General features: G+C 40.7%; 1 protein-coding gene across 1 annotated transcript in view; it reads left to right on the plus strand.

Annotated features, from left to right (window-relative positions):
* The window catches only part of LOC131273902 (uncharacterized), an 82,054-nt gene extending 67,444 nt beyond the window's left edge, over positions 1–14,610 (plus strand). The window contains exons 10-12 of the mRNA XM_071208973.1: positions 1,149–1,235; positions 13,522–13,623; positions 14,477–14,610. Coding sequence (XP_071065074.1) covers positions 1,149–1,235; positions 13,522–13,623; positions 14,477–14,610 — 323 coding nt within the window. The remainder of the gene's footprint in view (positions 1–1,148; positions 1,236–13,521; positions 13,624–14,476) is intronic.
* Positions 14,611–15,155: the final 545 nt, after the last annotated feature.

Raw genomic sequence — 15,155 nt, forward strand, 5'->3', positions numbered from 1 at the left:
CAGATTGAATAACTTTACCAATGCGGTTTTTAAGCCACAGGATTACGATAACACGCGACATTCTGCTGCCTAGCTCCGCGGGCTGTCCGAGTTGGCCAGGGCTGTTATAACAGAGCCCACGAAGCGGTCAGCGTCAGCCACGGGAAGTAGCTGTCTCCCGGTTGTGGAGACTAGAGGTCCACAGTCGTGGTGGCCGCAGCCCATCCTCTCCGAAGCCCGCAGCCGCCTGGCAGTGGCTGTCTGCTCTTGTTAGAGATGACCCATCTCCTTCTGAGTTTGCCTTGGCCTCCACTTTGGTGTCTAGGTTGCCTCCTCTCCTAAGGATTTCGGTCATTCTGGATTAGAGCCCACCGTGGTCCTGTGAACGCTTATCTAAGCTTATCTCAGGATTTCAGAGCTCCTGTCTACAACTGAATTCCGAGGCTCAGAACTGGGAGTTAGGCCTGGAACATGTAGGGGAGCTGCTCGGGGGGGGAGGGGGCTGTGGAGAGAAGGGGGAGGATGGGAAGGACGCCAGCGGGCACTGAAGCAGCGTGGGGACAGGGAGGGAGGGATGTCCCCCCACCCACCTGGGGGAGAGGGGAGCTGGGTCAGGGAGGGAGTGGGCTGATGGGCGCCCCACAGCTCTGGAGAGGCAGCGCAGACACCCCCCAGCGGGAGGAGAAGGGGCCAGGGGCCACCAGCGGGTGTCAGGCTCGCAGCGGCTCCCTGGGGTTTATTTTTTTTAAGACCCCTCGTGACTGACGTGGGCCACACCTTCTTAACTGAAGTCACCTCATCTGAAGGTCCTCCTTACACACCCAAGGATGGACTAACTTTGAGGACATGCTTTTCCGGGGTATACACAGCTTCAGACCACCACATGCCCTTTCCCCGTCATACATCACGTTGGCAACTTTTCTCCCCTCCTCCTCACACAACCTTCTGTAGGTTGGCACCGCCACCGCCGGTTCCCACAGAGCGTCACTGTCCAAGATCCCAGGGCTGTCAGTGTTGGATTGCAACCCCTGGTCCAGTTCTTTCCCCCAGGGCATGCCTTTGGCAAGGTGCTGCTCTAAAAATACCATGCCTCATAGTGTACATTCAAAAAGAGAAACATGCAGATCCAGAGAGAGATTTAGTCACAGCTGAGGCTTATTTTCCCATAGGTTATTCCCAGTCAAAGACCTCGAAAAATACGGAATTTGCATCTAATTTAAATAAGCAGGAGAAAAACTTAAATAATAAACTATTTGGTAAGTAACCTCTTCCTGTGAGATATTTATGCTAATATTTGTAAGCGTTCAGTCTTCCACTATTGAGTAAAACGTGAGCTGTGGATTTTTCCTATATGCTCTTTATCATGCTGAGGATGTTTCCTTCTCAGTTTTCTGAATGCTTTTATCACGAAGGGGTGCTGGATTTTGTCAAATGCCTTTTCTGTGTCAATTGAGAGGACCCTAAGCTTTTCCCCGCTCTGGTCTCTTAAGGTGGCATATTACACTAATTGGTTTTCTGATGCTGAGCCACCCTGGCAATGCACACGGTGGCCTCCCCTGGCTTCTCCCCTCTCTTCCGGGTTCCGTTGATGTTCACCGTCTGGCTGCTTTCTCTGTGTGACCTTCCCTGTGACCTTCAGTAATAGGACTAAGACCCAGCCTGATTCAGCTCAGCCACAAATGCCCTGAAGTAACCTCAGCCAAGGTCCTCCTGGTGAGAGTCCCCCACCAGAGTGGATTAAGCCTGAGAGCACACTTTTCTGGGGTCCATAGATTCAAGCCACCAACTTGTTTAAAGGTGTGTTATTTACTGCATATTTGTGAATTTTCCAGCCTCTCCCTCTGTTACTGATTTCTAGCTTCATCCCTCTGTGATCAGAGAAGATACATTGTGTGATTTCAGTATTTTTTAAGTTGTTGAGGCTTGTTTTTATGATCTAATAGATGGTGTATTCTGGAGAATGTCCAATGGGTGAAGTGTTTTCTGTGTGTGTGTTAGGTCTACTTGATTTAATATTTTTCAGACTTCCACTTTCCTTAATGTTCTTCTGTATGGATGATCTATCCATTATTGAAAGTGATGGATCGAAATCTCCTATGATTGATGTGGACACATTCATTTGTCCCTTCAAATCTGTTAATATTTGCTTCATAAATTTTGGGACTCTGCTGTTAGGTGCATTACATATATAGATGTCTTCTTGTTGAATTGACCCCTTTATCAATATAATAGTGTCCTTTTTTGTCCCTTGTAACAGTTTTTGACTTAAAATTTATTTTACCTGATACTAGTATAGCTATCCCTGCTCTTTTCATTATTATTTGTAGAGAATATTTTTTTCTACCCTTTTACGTTCAACCTACTTGTGTCTTTGAATTTAAGATGAGTCTCTTGTAAATAGTATGTATTAATAGTTGGGTCATACTTTTTTATGTACTCTGCCAATCTCTTCCTTCTGACTAGAGAGTTTAATACATTCATACTTAAAGTAACTACTGATAATACAGGACTTTTTTCTGTCATTTTGCTATGTGTTTCCTGTAAGACATACTTTTATTGTCCCTGAATTCTTCCAATAATACTTTCATATTTGATTTTTTTTGAAAATGAAATTTTTTATTGTCTTTTAAAAAAAAAAGATACATAGATCACACAAAATGTTACATTAAAAAATATATACGAGGTTCCCATGTACTCCACTCCCCATCCCCCCTCCTTGCACATCAACAACTTCTTTCATCAGTGTGGCACGTTCATTGCATTTGATGAATATATTTCAGAGCACTGCTACACTGCTTGGATTATAGTTTACACTGTAGTTTACACTCTCCCCCAGTCCATTCAGTGGGTTATGGCAGGATATATAATGTCCTGCGTCTGTCCCTGCAATATCCCTGAAAATGCCCCCATATCACACCTCTTCTTCCCTCTTCCTGCCCTTAGCAACTCCCATCGCCACTGTATCCATATCAATAATACAATTTCTTCCATTGGTAGAGTCATAATAGTTGATTTTTTTTGTTGTGAAACATTTTGAGTCCTCTCTCATTTCCTTCTGTATGTATTTTTCAGTAATTTTCTATGTGGCTGCCTTGGGCCTTAAATTTAACATCCTACATCTGTAACAATCACAGTTAATTTGATACCAACTTAACTTTAATAACATATAGTAATGCTCTTCCTATACTCATCTGTACTGCCACCTTTCTGTTGTACTTTTTGCAAATTATATCTTTATACATTGTATGGCCAAAACCATATACTTATCATTCTTTTTTATTAATTTGAATTTTAAAACCTATAAGAAGTAAAAATGGAGTTACATATGAAAAAATACAACAGTTCTGAAATTTATAATTGCCAAAATGATTATCTTTACCAGCGATCTGTATTTCACTATGCAGTTTAGATCCATTGTCTGATGTCTAAAGAACTCCCTCTAGTGTTTTTCTTTTTTCTTATGAACAAATCAGTTTTATTGATACATATTAATAAAGCATAAATCCATCCAAAGTGTCAAACCAGTGAAATTTGGTATAATCATATATTTGTGCATTCATCACTTCAAGCATTCTTAGAGCATGTTCATTATTCCAGTAGTAATAATAATAATAAAGAAAAAACTCATCACCTCTCAATCTTTCTATGCTTTCCCTACCATATATAGCTGCTATTCTTTTTCCTTCTCTCTAGTATATTTGTATTTATATTTTGTAAGAACAGTCTTAATATATGTAATATCACCCATATTTGTGTTTTACATGAGGTTATAATATCTTATACAGTCCCATTTTACAGTTTTTAGCTTTCCTTCTACTAATATACATGACCTTAGACTTTCCCTTTCAACCACTGTCATACCCATATAATAGCTCTGCTAGTTACAAGCACCATGATGTGCTTTCATCATTTCTATTCATGTCCAAAGATTTACAAACAATTCCTTTTTATCAATTCTGCACATGTTAATTCTTGGCTTTGCATTCTCTACCTTTCTTCTATTTTTTGGTGACTTATATTCTATTTATTAACTCCATGAGTTTTCACAATATATTTAGTTTATATCTAGTATTTCTTGTCGGGTACATCTAATGGTGATGAACTCCTTCAGCTTTTATGTGTCTGGGAATGTCTTAATCTCTCCTCCATTTTAGAAAGACAGTCTCACCAGATATAAAATTCCTGGTTGGCAGTTGTTTCTTTCAACACTTTAAATATTTCATCCCACTGCCTTCTTGCCTACATGGTTTCTGATGAGAAATTGCAACTTAATCTTATTGGTACTCCCTTGTACATAACATGTTTCTCTTCTCTTGAAGCTTTCAGAACTCTCTTTGTCTTTGGCATTTGATAGTTTGACTACAGTATATCTGGGCATGATACTCTTTGAGTTTATACTATTTGGGCTTTGTTAGGACTCTTGTGTATATTTTATATTTAAATTTGGGACATTTTCTGTCATTATCACTTTGAACATTTCTTCTACCCCTTTCTCTCTTTCTTCTCTTTCTTGGGCTCCCTAATGTGTGCATTGGTACACTTGGTGATTTCTCATAGGTCCCTTAGGCTCTGTTCACTTTTTGTCATTCTTTTTTGTTTCTGCTCTTCAGCCAGAATAATTTCAACAGTCTTTTTTCTTTGAGTTCACTGATTTTTCTTCTGCAAGCTCAACCTTGCTGTTGAAACCCTCTAGGGAAATTTTCATTTTAGTTATTGTGGTCTTCAACTCCAGTATTTCTGTTTTGTTCCTTTTAAAAATTTCTATCACTTTATTGAGATGGTAATATTTTCCTTTCATCATTTTCTTGATATTCTTTAGTTCTTTATATGTCTTTTCCTTTATCTATTTGAGGATGTTGAAGATCATTTTTTAAAGTCTTTGATTGGTATGTCCAAATCTGGTCTTCTTCACTGATGGTTTCTGAATTTTTATCTTGTTCCTTCTGATGGGCCACCATATCCTATTTCTTTATTTTTCTTGGTTTCCTTTTTTTAAACTACAGAAGTTATAGGTTTACAGAAAGATCATGCAGAAAGTCTTGTCATTTTTGTTGCATATTGTACATTTCATTATTTTAATGTATGTACTCAGGGATTTAGCCCCTGGGCTGTCTTTTCATTTAGTTTGTACCAGATAGTGATACGACTGATGGAGATTTCCTGGAGTGCCAGGAGCTAACAAAAACAAACAAACCAATGCAAAAACACCTTTTATAGTCTTTGAAAATTGGCTTTTTGTTGGCTGGTGCTTTCCTTCAGAGTTTAGCCCTCCTATCAAGATGATCATCCGGAGGCAAACATGCAGTGGTCTGTCCATATTTTTGGAGCCTGTGTCTCATTCTGGGCATGAGCTTATGGCCTTAGGAATTCCCCAGTTTACAGTAATCCAAATGCAACCCCTCCTCCCTAATAAATAGACTCCCTCCACCTCTCCCAGGTTCTCTATTGTATATATTATTCCAGTGATTCTTTGCTCCAGGTCACCTTGCTTTATGGTTTCTTACCATGCTTTAGCTTTCTGCAAGCTGCTTCTACCTACAATGCAAGTTACAGGCCAAGCCATAGCTAAGTGTCCTCATTCAAACTGCCACCCGATAGATTGGCACTGACATGCAGGCACCTCAGTTATGCAAAGAAGCTACTCTGACCCACTGCAACGGTGTCAGGGACCCACAGTGGGAGTGGAGACTGGATCCACATCACCCAAGGAGGAGTGGGGGCAAAGGCAACATGGGCTTTCATGTCATGCTTAATTTGTATTTTCTTGATTCTGCACTTTGTAAGTTACTGCAAACTTTTAGCTGATTTCTTAAGTTTTGAGGAAGATGGCTCTGCCTGCTTTTGCTAGATTTCAAAGATTCCATTGGGGAACAGGACCCTGGAGCATCTTACATTGCCATCTTGTTGATGGATGTCCATACCCTTGTTTATTATGCATTTGAGTTTTTAGCATAATAAACTAAACATTGTAAAGAGCATTACAAATGAAAAATACAACGATACAGGCATTTATACTTACCCACGGTGTTACTTACACCAGAGATGTTTGTTTCTTCTTACATCCTCAAGCTCCTGGTAGTATCCTTTCCTTTTAACTTGAAGGACTCCCTGTAGCTTGTCCTTGAGGCAGGTCTAGTGGTAATCAAGTCTTCCATTTTTCATTTGTCCAAAAATGTCATAACTTTTTCCTTACTTTTAAGTGAAAGTTTTGCCAGTTATATTATTCTTGGGTAACAGGTTTTTTTTTCTTTTTCTTCCAGAACACTGAATATGTCCTCTCGTTGTCTTCTGGCCTCCATGGTTTCTATTGAGAAATTGGATGTTAATCTTAAGGATTTCTTATATGTGGTGTGTCTCTTCTTTCTGCTGATTTAGCATTCTGTGATTGCCTTTGGCATTCCACAGCTTGATCATACTATGTCTTGGTGTAGATCTGTTTAGATTCATCCTGCTGGAATTCATTGAGCATCCTCTATTTGTATATTTGTACCTTTCATTAGATTTGGGAAATTTTCAGCTGTTATTTTTCAGTTTTTTTTTTTTTTCGGTCCTTTATCTCTCTTCTTCTGAGATGCTTATGATGCACCTATTGGTATGCTTGATGGTATCCCTTAGATTTCTCAAGCTCTGTTGATTTTTTTTTTTTCATTCTTTTTTCTTTATGCTACTTAACCAGGACAATATCAGTAATCTTGAGTTAACTGATTCTTTCTTCTGCTTCCTCCAATCTGTTGTTAATCCTCTCAATTGAATTTTTCATTTGAGTGACCATATTTTTTCTATTCCAGAATTTCCACTTGGTTCTTTATAATTTATATCCAATTATTGAAATTCTCATTTTGGTAATATATTGTTTTCCTGATAGCTTTAGTTATTTGTCTCTGTTTTTCTTAGTTCATTGATCCTATTTATTAACACTGTTCTAAAGATTTTGGATTAGTAATTCCAGAGATTGTGCTTTCTCCAGAATAATTTCTGTCAAATTCTTTTTTTTCCTTGTAACTGGGCTACACTTTTCTGTCTCTTTGTATATTTTGTAAATTTTTTGTTGAGAACCAGTCATTCCAAGTATTATGTTGTAGTGACTCTGGAAATCTAGTTCTCTCACTCTTCATTCTGACAGACTAGAACAAGAAGAAGAAAGAGAAAGAGGTAGGAAAAAAAAAAAAAGAAAGGAAGAGAGAGGGAAAAAATTACTAACAGACAAAACTCCCACGCAAAAAAAGGAGAAAAAAAGGTATATTCTTTCTTCAAGTTTCTTGTTATAAGCCCGTGGGAAGTTGGAAGCTGCTTCTGTTGAGACTGAAACCTAGATCCACATTTTTCCTTGTTCTGCAGAGGACTCAAAACCACAAAACATAGAAAGAAAAAGAAAACCAATAAATAAACAAAAAAGACTTTTTAATGTCCTGCTCGATGCTGAAGTCAGTCCAGAAGACACTGCTGCCAAGAGCTTGGGGCTGGAGTCTGTACTGGGCCCTCAGGGTTCCTCCAGACTAAACAACACAAGATAGAGAAAGAAGAACCCAACAACAACAAAAACAACAAAGCTGTACTGGCTCTTTAAATCCTGGTAGATGCTGGTCTGAGGGCAGAAGCTACTGCTAAGAGGGCTACAACCAAACCCAGCTTCTGTACAGAGCCTCAGGAATCTGCCAGGCTGGGGAAGGCCCACACACAGAAGAAGAGGGAAAAAACAGCCAAAGAAGGTGCAATAGCTTTTTATGTCCCAATTGATCATGTTGGCAGACTGGAAGCATTGCTGCCCGGAGGGCAAAGCTGAGACTGGTAGCCTTGCTGGCTCCTCGGGATCCCCCCCAGGGTGACCTCGATCTTCAACCCCAACTTCTGGGGGAGGTTTCCTGTGCCAGCCTTGGTCCCAGCTGACTGCTCCAAGAATCTGAGATGTGTTACCACAGCTACAGCTGTTTCTGCAGCCCAGGATGGCTGAGGGATTGGAGCTGGTTTTTGCCTTCACTTCCAAAAGCCAAACCCTCAGCAGCCTTTTGCTTCCGCTGACCTTCATGTATTCATCTCAGACGTCCCTTCTGGTTCTGGTTCCAGACTACTACCTAGTTAGTTCCATTACCTGTTCCAGTTCATTCATTTTTCTAGTGGAGGGTGCAATTTGTAAAACTTACTACTCCCTTATTTTTTTTTATGCCTGTGCTCAATGCATGATAGTTTTAAAAGCCCTCCAGGTTATTCCAGGGGAAGGATGCACTGATCTTGTCCAAGCCAAGATGCCCATTTAACATTTGAGAAGATCCAAGTCTCAGGGAGGTCCTCTTAGTATAGGAGTGAGACTGAGAAGTAAGGTCCAGCCCTACAGCTACATGCTCAAGGAAGCTGTCCAAATTCAATGAAATCTCTCCTCTCTGGTGCCTGTAATGTGGGGTCAGGAGTAGAGATTGAGGATCACCTTTGGTCTAACAAAGAGCTGCAAGAAGTGTGGGTGCTGATGCTTCCTCCTGGGATAGGAGGTATTGGTGACTTCAGTACACCACTTTAATTAATGGATAGAACATCTAGAAGTAAGATTAACAAGGATATAGACAAATGAACTTTTAGAACTGGCAGACGTATATAGAATATCCACTTTATATGATCAGACTATACATTCTTCTAAAGTACATAAGGAATATTCTCCAGGATAGACCATATGATAGGACAAGACAAGTCTTGATAAATTTTCAAAGATTATTGAAATCATAAAAAATTTCTTCTCTGACCACAATGGAATGAAGCTATAACCAGAAACAGAAGGAAAACTGAAACACTTACAAGTATGTGTAAATAAATCACTCTTCAGCTACCAATGGGTCAAAGAAGACATCTTAAGGGAAATTAGAAAATATTTGTGACAAATGAAAAGGAAACTACAACATATCAGAAGTTACAGATGCAGTGAATGTAGTGCTGAGAGGGTAATTTATACCAGAAAGAGGGTAAAGACAGGAGAAAGAGGAAAGAGGACAAATTAGAGTCAAGATGAATGAAAAAGGAAATAGAAAAACTAGAGAATATCAATGAACACAAAGTCTGATTGTTTAAAAAATCAATAAAATTGAGAAAATTGTTAGCCCATTGAAAAGGAAAAAAGAGTGAAGACACAAATGACTAAAATCAGATATGAAAGTGGGGATAAAAAGGATTATAAGAGAATAACATGAACAATTATATGCCAACAAATTATATAACCTAGATCAGGGGTTCTGTGGAAAGATTTCTGGGGTGTGTGAGCTTGAATTGAAAATTTAAAAAAACATTATTCTTGTGGGGATGTGTTGGTGTGGGTGTGATATAGTTATTAAATAATACACAGTATAGTGTGGACTTAGTATGATTTTATTTTGATGTAGCATGTTCTGAGTGCAGTGGATAACTGCCTGCAAAAAGCTTGGTGAAGATGGCAGAGATGGTTTTATGATACCGTGGGAAAACTCAAATGTCTAAATGTTTGTCAGAAATGACCGTTTGAACAGGTGTTGAACCATGTTAGGTTATCAGGTATTGAAATTATGGGAAAGTTGTAAAACATAATTTTGAATAATCCTAAAATTTAATTTAAAGACATGCCAATGTTGAGTGTCATAAAATCTATCTGCCACTACATTCTGAGAAGGGGTCTGTGGTTTTCAGTCGCCTGGCAAAGGTGTCTGTGGAACAAAAAAGGTTAAGAACCCCTGACCTAAATGAAATGAAGAAATTCCTAGAAACACACAAATGCCCTAGACGGACTCAGGAAGAAATAGCAATCTGAATAAACAAATACATAAAGAGATTCAATCAGCAATCAAAAACCTCCCTACAAAAACCTCCTTTCACTACTGAATTCTACCAAATGTTTGAAGAAAAATCAATGCTGATCCTTCTCAAATTTTTCCAAAGAATTGAAGAGAAAGAAAAACTTCATAACTCATTCTATGAGGCCAGAATTATCCTGAAACCAAAGCCAGATAAAGACAGCACACAAAACAAGAAAATTAGAGCATTTGAATTTAGATGCAAATCCTCAGCAAAATATACTGGCAAACCAAAAGCAACTGTATATTAAAAGGGTTTTAGATTATGAGCAAAGGGGATTTATTTCTGGATTGGAAAGGTGGTTTAACATATGAAAATCAATGTAATATGATGGAGTTATTGTTATTGAACACTGTACTGGAAATTAAACATAGAATTACCATATGGCCCAGCAATTCCACTTTTAGGTATATACTCAAAGGAATTGAAACAGGAACTCTCACATCCCTACACACAATGTTCCTAGAGGCATTATTTATTTATTTATTTATTTTGAAAATTATTTTAAAATTTTATTTACCCCCCCCCACCCATCCCATTGCTTTTGCTATTTGTGTCCATTTGCTGTGTGCTGGGTCTGCTCAGCTTCTCTTTAAGAGGCACTGGGAAGTGAACCTGGATCTCCCCTGTGGGAGAGAGGCACTCAATTGCTTGAGCCACTTCCACTCCCTGCTTTGTTGTCTCTCATTGTGTTTCCTCTATTGTGTCCACTTGTTGTGGCATCTTGTTGCTTCAGCTTGCCACACCAGCCAGTCAAGCCAGCTCACTGTCCTGCTCGTCTTCTCCAGGAGGCACTGGGAACTGAACCTGGGCCTCCCATGGGGTAGGCAGGAGCTCAATCTCTTGAGCCACATCTCCTTCCCACATTATTTATAATAGTAAAAAGATGGAAACAACCCAAGTGTCCCTCAACAAACGAATGGGTGAACCAAGTGTAGAATGTACATAAAATGGGATATGATTCAGCCATAAAAAGGAATGAATTATGGCACATGCTAAAACATGTGAACCTTGAAAACATTAAGATAAATGAATATGCCAGGCTGAAAGGACAAATTGTGTAATTCCTATATGAGGAATCTAGAATAGGAAATTCATGAGGAGAGGCAGCAGAATAGGGCTAATGAGGGGCTGGGAGAGTGGTAATGGGGAGTTACAGCTTAATGGGTACAGAGTTTCTGTTTGGGGTCATGAAATGTTCTGGAAATAGATAGTGGTTTGGAAATAAATGAAGAACATGCAAATGGGAACCAAGACTATTTTGTTTCAGAATTTGCTATAACAAGGGTGTCTGTAACCATCATTTGTGTCTGCCAGAGACTGAAGAACAGGTAGGAGTGTGAAAGCTTTATAATAGAGAAGCGGGAAGCCCTTTAGGTGCCATGCCTGAAGGCTGCTGCCATGGGGAAGCTGGGCTAATGCAAGTGGGGCATCCTAGGTTGGTCGGTCAGGAGCTTTCTCCAGTTGGCCACTAGTAGGAAGCATGGGCAAAAGTTAGGAAAGTTACGTGCTATTGAGTAAGTCCTGCCTATTTTTAGTCAATTGTTACAGGGATTGTGGTTTCACTTCCTGGGATGTTTGCTATAAATACTGGTTGCTTTGTGTAGCGGGCTAGACACCTGTTCTGGTTTCTCCTGATAGTGGGCCAGAGTTTCCTGGTCATTGTCCATTTGCATATTCAGTGTATTAATGTTTAAAATTACATCAGTGAGCCAATATGTAAATTATGGTCTCAAGTTAATAGTAAAATTATAAAAATTTTCTTTTATGAGTTGTTATAAATATATGCTACACTAATGCAAGTTGTTAATAATAGGGTGGTGTATTGAAACTCTATGCACAATTTTTCTGTAAACCAAAACTTCCCTAATTTAAAAAAAGGTTGAATTGGTTTCAAGTGTGTACATTTTGCCACAATAAAACATGAAAGGGAATTTTAAATACATTTAAAAAATGAAACAGTGAGAAATTTACAACATTTTATAGACAAAACCTTTTTGATTTTATAAAATCTGTTCTGCTTTGTTTCTACTCCCAGAACCACCTCAAATTTTTCATTAGGGAAAGTTTCAGAGATGGGGGCAGAATGGCAAAGAAGCAGAAAAGAAAGAAAATTACAATGGCAAATAGCAACAGATTTGGACTAAAGTTTGTAGCCATGTGTTTTAGTTTACTAGGCTGTTAAAAGCAATATACCAGAAATGGGTTGGCTTTTAACAATGGGACTTCATTAGTTTACAAGCTTACAGTTTTGAGACCGACTACAATTTCTAAATCCAGTTGTCATGAGGTGATGCTTTCTCCCTGAAGGCTGGCGGCCTGCAATCCTGGACTCCTCTGTCACATGGCAAGGTATACGGCAGCGACTTCTGGTCTCTCCCTTCTCTTCTGGTTTGTTGCTTTCAGCTTCTGGCTTCTGTGTCTTTCTCTCTCTCTCTCTCTTCTGAATTACATTCTCTTATAAAGGATGTAAGGATTAAGACCTACCCTGGGCCATGCTTTAACTGAAGTAACCTAAGCAAAAGACCTTTACCTGAGTGACCTAATCAAAAGGCCCATTTACAATAGGTCTACACCTACAGGAATGGATTAATTTTAAGAACGTAACTTTTCTGGGGTCCATTCAGCTCCAAACATCACCCATGTATATATATTTTTCAAATATTTATTTATCCCCCTCTCACACACACACTGTTTTCTACTTCCTGTGGCCATTTGCTGTACATTCTTCTGTGTCTGCTTGTCTTCTCTTTAGGCGACACTGAGAACCGATCCTAGGACCTTCTGAAGTGGGAGAGAGGTGCTCAATCTCTTGCGCCACCTCAGCTCCCTGGTCTGCTGCATCTCTTATGGTCTCTCCTTCGTATCTCTTTTTGTTGCATCATCTTGTTGAGCCAGCTTTCTGCTCGGGCCAGCACTCCAGCGCGGGCCAGCACTCTGTGTGGGCCAGCTCTCTGCTTGGGCCAGCTCGCCTTCACCAGGAGGCCCTGGCAGTAGAACCCTGGGCCTCCCATATGGTAGATGGGAGCCGAATTGCTTGAGCCACATCCATTTCCCCTATGTACTTTAAAAAAAAATTTTTTTTTTAAGAGATTTTTAAAAAAAATTTCTCTCCCCTTTCCTACCCAATCCCCCCCCCCCCTTTGCTCTCTGTGTCCATTTGCTGTATGTTCTTCTTTGTCCACTTGCATTCTTGTCAGTGGCACTGGGAATCTGTGTCTCTTTTTATTGTGTCATCTCTGCATGTGTGTGGCACCACTCCTGGGCAGGCTGTGCTTTTTTCACGCAGGGTGGCTCTCCATGCGGGGTGCACTCCTTGCACGTGGGGCTTCCCTATGTGGGGGACACCCCTGCGTAGCACGGCACTCCTTGCACGCATTAGCACTGCACATGGGCCAGCTCACCACACGGGTCAGGAGGGCCTGGGTTTGAACCCTGGGCCTCCCATGTGGTAGGTGGATGTTCTATTAGTTGAGCCACATCTGCTTCCCCCCGTGTACTTTTTAGTGGGAAATTTTCACTGTTGAGGACAGCTAGCACAATCACAGTTTTTCGGAAATGATTTAGGTAGGCAGAGCTCCCCTTACTGAGACAAGGTATTTTAGAACAAAAAATCATATATTCATAGATTGTGTGTCATTTATTTACATTTGTAGACATCTCTAGGTACTTAAGAGCAAGATATCTCAATCCTGCATTGCTAGTATTAACATGTCTTTGCTTACTTCCTTTGAGATGAAATCCTGAGGCATCAATCCCTTAACGTTCCATCTAGTCATGAATTTGATGAAACAAGGTCAGCAGCCAGGACAACGGCTAAGAACATCATGAAACCAAGCAAGTGCATTTTATGAAACCCCTAAGTTCACGTATTTCTAAAGGCCTATTTATTTTACTAAATGTCTTACTCCATCCTTTAGCAATCTTTAAGGTTATGGGACAATGGCAAACTGAGATGTAACGTAAAAAACTGTCAAAATCGTCCATGTAAACTTTCATGTCAGGTGTAACTAGCCCGGGAATCAGGGTGACCCCTGGAGTGTACGTGTCTCTCAGGTGTTCAGAGGACAAGAATGACTTTGCGAGTGTGGGTCATGTTTCTGAACAAGCCCGGGCTGGCGTCATGACTTTTCACACCACAGCACCTGATAGTTCAATGTGCACGTGAGCCCTGGTCACTTGCAGGACTCAGGACAGCCCAACCTCCCATACCTCTGCCCATCACACCACCCTGCAATATTAGCCTCTGTGAAACATTTGCCCGGAAGAGCAGAGCAGGTGCTCAAAGGCCAACACAGAGAGGAAGAAGGTGGTCACGTGTGCAAGGGAATCCCAGATGCACAAAGTGACAGGGAAACACTTTAAGGTGGACGATATGTACATGAAGAAGAAAATTAAAGAAGTGCAATTAGATATCACGATAAGGCCAGTATTTGTGCCATCTTAAAACGACAATACTGTGAATAAACAAATTTTATAATTAACTGCCAGTACAAAGTCATTTGATACACCACACCTTTAAGATAAAACCTGGTATTTAACTTCATAGTCTTGATACGGTCTCAGTTTGCCAGGGCTGCTGTAATAAATACTGCAGACTGGCTGGCTCAAACAACAGGAACTTACGTCTTGCATTTTTTGGGGAAAGAATCCCCAAATCAAGGAGTCGGCAGGCCTTGGTTCCCCTCAGCCCACTGGGCCCTGGTGGCAGCGGGCGTCCCCGTCTACCTGCACGTGCAGGGGCTCTGTCTACTGGTCACTGCCTTTGCTCCCACGTTCATGCCCAATGTCCTCTCCTTCAAGGACACCGTTCCTACTGGATGAAGGCAGCCACGGCACTACTCAGCATCCTTAAGGGAATCTTCAAAGAATCTACTTACAAATGACTTCACGGGCACAGCACTGGTAGTTGGGTCTAGAAAGTGTTTGGGGGACATGACTCAATACCCCAAAATGCCTTTGTCCTGCGCCATATTCTATCATGCTCTGTGACAACAGAGCGTAACAAATGCATTTTAAGCCAAGAGCATGCATGACTAAATGTGTGTATACCCACTTATTAACCAAAGTCTCACTCACAGAAAACTGCCCATTTCGCAAGGTTGGATCAAAGTGGTCAGATGTGGGATCACTGCTCGTGTCCCACACTGGCCCTTCTACCAATTTCCATGTAGGGGTGTGGCTGTCAGGAGCCCAGCACCCAACTGCTCTGTAGATCACCATCAGTCAACCCGTGAAAAGTAGCTTTGTCACTGGTTCTGTGATGGAACCTCACACACTTGCAGATACATCCCGAATGCTGTGTGACACTCAGGGCTGGACGCTGCTGTGGTCCTGCCTACCTGCTCGTTAGGGGCACGTTCCTCCTC

The sequence above is a fragment of the Dasypus novemcinctus genome, chromosome 17 (genome assembly GCF_030445035.2).
Source record: "Dasypus novemcinctus isolate mDasNov1 chromosome 17, mDasNov1.1.hap2, whole genome shotgun sequence".
Classification (NCBI taxonomy): Eukaryota; Metazoa; Chordata; class Mammalia; order Cingulata; family Dasypodidae; genus Dasypus; species Dasypus novemcinctus.